This window comes from Engraulis encrasicolus, chromosome 7, assembly GCF_034702125.1.
Source record: "Engraulis encrasicolus isolate BLACKSEA-1 chromosome 7, IST_EnEncr_1.0, whole genome shotgun sequence".
In the NCBI taxonomy this organism is placed as follows: Eukaryota; Metazoa; Chordata; class Actinopteri; order Clupeiformes; family Engraulidae; genus Engraulis; species Engraulis encrasicolus.
The window spans coordinates 41,045,654-41,052,897 of record NC_085863.1 but is presented as its reverse complement, the minus strand read 5'-3'; the positions used below and the strand labels follow the sequence as shown (position 1 = coordinate 41,052,897).

The 7,244-nt window shown below is 50.8% G+C and overlaps 1 protein-coding gene across 1 annotated transcript in view; it reads right to left on the bottom strand.

Annotated features, from left to right (window-relative positions):
• Positions 1 to 7,244, bottom strand: part of LOC134452893 (E3 ubiquitin-protein ligase RNF43) — a 118,365-nt gene that overhangs the window by 4,437 nt on the left and 106,684 nt on the right. Inside the window, exons 4-8 of the mRNA XM_063203556.1 lie at positions 6,843 to 6,977; positions 5,957 to 6,058; positions 5,271 to 5,441; positions 4,195 to 4,297; positions 1,683 to 3,704 (exon numbers count right to left, since the gene is read on the bottom strand). Of these exons, the coding sequence (XP_063059626.1) occupies positions 1,683 to 3,704; positions 4,195 to 4,297; positions 5,271 to 5,441; positions 5,957 to 6,058; positions 6,843 to 6,977 (2,533 nt within the window). The remainder of the gene's footprint in view (positions 1 to 1,682; positions 3,705 to 4,194; positions 4,298 to 5,270; positions 5,442 to 5,956; positions 6,059 to 6,842; positions 6,978 to 7,244) is intronic.

Genomic DNA, 7,244 nt, shown 5'->3' with positions numbered 1-7,244 from the left:
CACCAAGGAGTAGTAGTACTAGTAGTAATAGTAGTAGTAGTAGTAGTAGCAGCAGCAGCAGCAGCAGCAGTAGTAGTAGTAGTAGTAGTAGTAGTAGTAGTAGTAGTAGTAGTAGTAGTAGTAGTAGCAGTAGTAGTAACAGTAGCAGTAGTAACAGTAGCAGTAGTAGTAGCAGTAGTAACAGTAGCAGTAGTAGTACCAGTAGCAGTAGCAGTAATAGTAATCGTAGTAGCAGTAGTAGTAGTAGTAGTAGTAGTAGTAGTAGTAGTAGTAGTAGTAGCAGCAGTAGTAACAGTAGCAGTAGTAGTAGCAGTAGTAACAGTAGCAGTAGTAGTAGGCTAGACTACAGTAATGCTCTCTTCTCTGGTCTCCCAAAAAAATTAATTGACAAATTGCAACTCATTCAAAATTCTGCGGCAAGAACCCTAACAAGAACCAGAATGAGAGAGCACATCACTCCTGTCTTGGCAGACCTGCACTGGTTACTGGTCTCATACAGAATCGACTTTAAGATTCTGCTGACTGTATTTAAAGCATTAAATGGACTTGCCCCTAGTTATATCTCTTACATGCTCTCTTTTTATGCCCCTGCTTGAGCTCTCAGGTCCACTGATGCTAAGCTGCTAAGGACCCCCACCCCCCGCAAAAGAAGATCGGCGACGCCGCGTTCGTTTGCTATGCGCCCAAGAGATGGAACGCCCTCCCCATCGAGATCCGATCAGCCAGCTCCGTCGACTCCTTCAAGAAGCAGCTGAAGACCCACCTCTTCATCCTTGCCAACTCCTAGCTGCTAAAGCGTCATAGTGTCCCAGCTGCAGCAGCGTCCCTACTGCTCACAACCAGCCCTGGCAGGGGGCTCCCCTAGGTGGCCGCTGGTCTCTGCCTGAGGTTTCTTCCTGACTATAGGGTTTTTTTTTCTCAGACCTCACTGAGCTTTTTTCCCCCTACAAACTATGATTCAAGCGAAAGGGAGTTTTTCCTCACCCCTGATGCCACCAGGGGCCACACCTGAGCGCCCAATCTCTGTGTGACTATCTATGACTTGTGCTAGGCCCAGCCACTATAGACCTTACGCATCTAAGAATCCTGGTCCTAACCTACGTTGACCCTATGACTCTACAATCTCTATCTATCTCTTCTTCCTCTGCCCTCCTGCTATTTCTGCCTCTCCTCTATACCTCTCCTTTTAAATCCATCTCTAACAATTATGTTTTTTCCCCCATTTGTTAAGCACTTTGAGTTACATGCCTTGTATGACACAGTGCTATACAAATACAATTATTATTATTATTATTATTATAGTAACAGTAGCAGTAATAGTAACCGTAGCAGCAGCAGTAGTAGTAGTAGCAGTAGTAGTAGCAGTAGTAGTAGTAGTAGTAGTAGTAGTAGTAGTAATAGCAGGGGAGCTGACAGGGGGGGACAACGGGATCTGTTGTCCCGGGCCCAGGCAAAGGTGGGGCCCAGAATTGGCATGAATTAACATAAATAACATTGTATGTATTGATGGAAGGGGCCTTTCCTACGATTTTGTCCTGGGCCCGGCCAAAGCTGTCAGCAGCCCTGAGTAGTAGTAGTAATAGCAGTAGTAGTAGTAGTAGTAGTAGTAGTAGTAGTAGTAGTAGTAGAAGAAGTAGTAGAAGAAGTAGTAGTAAGAGTAGTAGAAGTAGCATTGGACTTACCCTGATGTAGTGGTTGGCAGTAGAGGCAGATGTCCGAGGGCAGCCCAGCTGCAGCAGGCCCACGGGAATGATGGCGATGGTGCCCCCTGCAGCGATGTCCGTCGCCTGAGGAGGCCCCCATGCCAGCCATCGAGAGCCCACCCATGGGCTCCATGAGCTGGGGCTCAGAGTGGGCCTGCTGGGGCACCCTCTTCTGCCACACCACGTGCGCCCCACCACAGCACGGCCACTCGCGGTGGTGCCCCATGCCCCCAGAGTCCAGGATGAGGGGCACAGGCAGCAGGGGCACGGTGGCAGGGCCGCCCATGTCCGTGGGTGCCGGAAGCGGAGGTGGTGGTGGAGGTGGAGGGGGAGGAGGGGGGCAGCAGTAGCCAGAGCCCCCCCCCTGTCCGTAGTGGATGTGAATGCTGCAGTCGTCCTGCAGGTCCAGGCCCTGGTGGAAGCGCACGGTGGGGAGGGAGGCTGGCGAGGGAGCGTCCAGTCCACAGCCACCCACCGCACGCCAGTGCTGCTGCTGATGCTGTTGAGGCTGCCGCAGGGGACCCTGGTGACAGCATGGAGGAGGAACAGGAGGAGGTGGTGCAGGGGGAGGGGGAGCAGGGGGTGAAGGGGAGGAGGAGGAGGAGGAGGAGGAGGGTAGTGTTGTCACCGGGGCCGACACCAGTCCCGAGGGGGGTGAGGGCCCGTCCACCCCCACCTGCAGGTCCCTAAGTTCCTGTCCCTCCGACCCGCCTCCGTGACTTGACCTGTCTGAGGAGCCCCGCTTGGAGCAGTGGCAGGATGGGTGGTGTGTGGCCGTGAGCACGGGGCATTGTAAGGGCGAATCTTTGTCCGTGGGAGGTACAGGCCCACTGGCTACTGCTGATGCGAGTCCTACAAACTCCTCGTCAGAGCCGCCACCCCCACAGCCCAGCCCCTGCCCATGCTCACCACCATCGTAGTAATGGTGCCTGTGTCTGTGGTAGTGCACGTGGCTAAACACCGTGGGCGGTGGGGGCGGTAGTGGTAACGGGAGTTGCAAGGGCAACGTTAACATGTCATCCCCACATCCGCCCATGCCTATGCCCAACCCCAAACCCCCACTCACACCTCCAGTCGACGATGACCCGCGGTTCATGACCGAGTCCAGGGATCGAGGGCGGCCAGTGCCCTCCAGGCTGTCCCTGCGCGGCCCACGCCCGGGCCGGTACACGAACGGGTCGTAGTCGGAGCTGAGCGAGCTGCGGAAGGTGGACCAGCTGCCGTAGACGCCCTGCAGGCTGACGTCCGTGCAGTTGAGCACCGAGTCGCTGGACGAGCCGTGGCACGGGCCCGAGCTAGAGTCGCTGGCGGGCCCGTCGGCCAGGTAGCCGCTGCGCTCCGTGCGGTAGCTGCCGCCAGAGCAGCTGCCCCCGCCGTCGTCCGGCTGCTGCCGGCTGCTGTGGTGGTGGTGGTGGTGGTGGTGGCCCGCGACCGCGCCAGAGGAGCGCGACTGCTGTTGGTGCTGTAATGAGGAGAGCCCCGTTACACCACCACTTCCACCGGCCGTAGCGCCCCCCAGCGGGTGTTGTGTCCGTGACGTGCAGCGGTACCCGGGGCAGGGGCGGCGTGCCGCCGGGCCGTACAAGGACGCGGCGGCCAGATGGCCGGCACTGCGGCACATGGGGCCGCTACTAGTCCTGTGCCCACGCCCCCCGCCGCCACCTTGGTGGTGCTGCCCCACCTCAGAAGCCAGCTGGTAGGTGCAGCCAGTCCCCAGGGAGCGGCCTTGCTGCAGGCACCGCAGCGTCCGTGGGTGGAGGGGCGGGGAGCCTCCCCTGTAGTGGCCCAGAGGCGGGTAGGGGCCGGATGGGGCGTCGCTGCGGTGGTAGGAGGGCCGCAGGGAGAAGGGGACGGCGTGCGGCTGGTAGCTGTGGGGGGCTGAGTAAGGGTGGGGGTGCGGGTGAGGGTGGGGGTGGTGGAGGAAGGCCTGGCTGTGCTCCGGGGGCACCGAGTGCTGCATGCGGGTCCTGTGGGGCAGTCGTGTGGCGGCTAACTCTGCGCCTGCATAAAAATGGAGCAAAAAAAACAAACATCAAAATTAGTCTACAACACAGCAAAAAATAATTATGAACAAAATCATCAAGAGCCCACGTCTGAAACAGGCACTAGTGAAGAATAAAAAAGTTGTAGAGTACAACAAACTATCAGCACACTCCCATTACACTGTTAAAGCAGTAAAAATATGGGTATGTGGGTACACTTCATGGACAGTGTTTAAAAGATGGGTTTGCTGTGCATATACTTCACATAACACAAATAAGGATGTGCATAACATTGCATCCTAGATTTTACAAATGAAGTCAAAAAGATGCATGAATGAGTAGTATGGATTCCACTTCACAAAAAAAACAACACAATTAGTTAGGGATGGTTGGCTCTTGCGATCTCTGGTGTGACCACCAGAGAGAGAAAGAGACCAAACGAAAGTCAACCGTTCAATGGTTCATGAATGATTAATGACGTGGCCAAGGGGAGGGAGGCGGCAGGTTACCCATGATGTTGTGCATGCACAGGGGACAGGTGCGATGCTGCAGCAGCCAGGGGTCTACACACTCCTTATGGAACTCATGCGCACACGAGATGATCCGCAAATCCTGCAGCACACACATACATACACACACACACACACAAACACATATGAAGCACAGCCAAAGCATGTTTTACACACATACACATTCACCCCAATGGCACACAATGACACACACATACACATGTGCATGTAACTGTTGAGAGGTCCATGCTCTACAGTAAGTAAGCTTCAGACAGTGGTCAAATTCTTCTGCAACATAATGAACAAATACGTTGAATCATTTTTCAGTTGCAACTGTCACACAAAGAAACCAAACAGAAACAAACAAAACCCCAAAAAAGAAACATCATCATAAAAGTCCCAGACTGGCCATTTTTTATCCGATGTGAGATTTCTTGTGAAAGGCACAATTTAAAGTAAATTTCACGTGTCATTTCCCAAATGAAAAATCAGCTAAACGGATTTAATTATTCGTTTCAGATTTCAAATTATATTATGGAATGAAAATTGAGGCTAATCTTAAAGTTTATGCATGTGATGGAGGAACAAAGAAACTGAAACAGAAACGCTGTATACATGCAATCTCCTACATGATTTGTTTTAGATGATACAGTATGAACATTTCTGAGGCAAGTACAAAAGAGAATCAGACAATAATAAAACTAAAGAAAACAAACAGCTATACAAAAATGGAGACACGCTGTCATTTTTAGCACACCCGTTGCCTGCCTTCTCTTTCAAATTCTCATAGAACTTTGTTGACATGAAACTGCAGACAGTGTAACACTGCCAATATAATACTGTGTAATACTGTCAATGCATAATCAACACCAAAACAAGAAATACTAATAATTAAACAATCATTATGTCTTCTCGGCTCTTCGTGAAAATGAACCTGTCCATCGAGAAACCAACCTCAGGCAAATGGCTGATGCAAGTCTCTCGCTCGCTCTCTCGCTCTCTCGCTCTCTCGCTCTCTCTCTCTCTCTCTCTCTCTCTCTCTCTCTCTCTCTCTCTCTCTCTCTCTCTCTGCTAACCTGTCCATCCAGAAACTCCTCCAGGCAGATGGCGCAGACAGGGCTGGAGTTGGAGCTGCTGCCTGACCCCCGAGATCCATGGTGGCGCTGTGACCCAGAGCAGCCCTGGGAGCTGTATGTGCGCGTCTCCAGTCTGCTGATGGCACGAACCGTCTGCTGATGCACCGAATCCTGATAGAGACACACAGAAATAAATAAATCCAAATGTAGGGCTGTTATGGAAAAATAGTGGTAGAGACAGAAAATGAATGTCGAAATAAAATATTATGATAAAATTCTCCTCCAAAAGTGGGGATAGACAGGCACCATGCTCAACTTGCATACGTCAGACATAGAAAAAAAGTGAAGGACAGGTGTAGGCCTGTTATTATCTACTTTCCCATCCACTTATTTTTTTGTATTGGTAAGGGAATCGAAAATGCAATCCTAAGACATGACATTACACTTAGCTCACGCATTTATCCAAAACAACGTACAGTTATTTAGGTACAGGGTATTGGTTACAGTCCATGGAGTAATGTGAGGTTAGGGTGCTTCAGGGGAAGTGCTGGTAAGGGGGATTTGAACCTGCAACCATCTGATCTAAAGGCCAGCACTCTAACCATGGCTGTCCCAGACATTTTCCAGGAGTGGTAAAAACCAACTCAACCAGTTTGCCCCATCAGCCCTCTTCCTCTTCCTCTTACCCAGGTTCTGTTGGACTTGCAGCGGTAGCGGAAGGCAAAGATCATGACGATGGCCAGTACAGCCAGAACCACTGTCAACAGGATGACAACGTCATAGTGGGGCTGAGGGGAGGGAGAGAGAGAGAGAGAATGATATGAGAACAGTATGGACAAAGGAATGCAGGTCTTCATATCCTCCAGGCAACCCATGATGAGTTTTGATAACTCCAAAACATTCCATTCCTTCCTCTAAAACAATGTTCATTTGGACATACAGCACACACAAATGCAGCACACATACGCATGCACACACTCGCATATAAACCCAAACACATGCATGTACGGAAATGACAAGGAACTATGGGGGCTTGAGAAGTATGTACATTGCATGTTTATAAGACCCCCACAGAAGGCAGAACACAGTGTTCCATATGTTCCTGTGTATGAACATGTACAGACAGTGTGCTTTTGAGATGGGTTGCTTTGTTGAGATGAACCACTAACAGGCTGTAAACATCCATCTCCAAGGACAATACTATTGTGGCGTAATGGCTTCATGGCTCAGCTCAATGGGTTGCTCATATTGGCACGACTCTGTCCTTAGTCACTAGTATGCAAGTAGGTCACTAGTATACTACAGTATGCACCCTCCCCAGTAGAGCCTCTTCCCTAGTTGCTAGCATATATTGACCACCATGGGGTTCCCATCCCTAGTACTTTGTACCCACACTAACACTTTCATCTTTGTTGCACTTTAAATGGGAATCTACAGCACTACTACTTAGTGTGGTGCTTCACACACAATTTCGTTGCCGTTGTTTTTGTCCATGACAAGAAATCTCTTGAACTTGAACTATGCAGTGCACCAAGCACAGTTGGCTGGTATTTAAACGGTCCGTCTGCTCACCCATTTGGGCACCTCCATCATGATGTCGATGTGGACGCGGGCCTCCTCGTTCTTGTTGACCAGGCCCATCAGCTCCTCTGCGTTGCTGGCACGCACCAGAACCACGGGCCGCGGCAGAGAGTCCAGATCCTGCAGCTGTTAGGGAGAGAGTCAGGCGGAGAACGGTGAAATTACATGCACAGTACTGTAGGTGACTGAACAATTCAGAAGCAGGGACCGTTTAGACACTTAGTCCATCGGTGGCTAGTGTTAATAAATACTATTACGTAAGTAATAGTGACTCCACCTACAGCTGGATTGTTTTTGCTGGATTTGCCTTCACTGAATAACAATAATAGGGTCAATCACATGTTTTTTAGGCTCAGGTGTCAGGTGGCACAACCACAGCTAATGCACATGCAT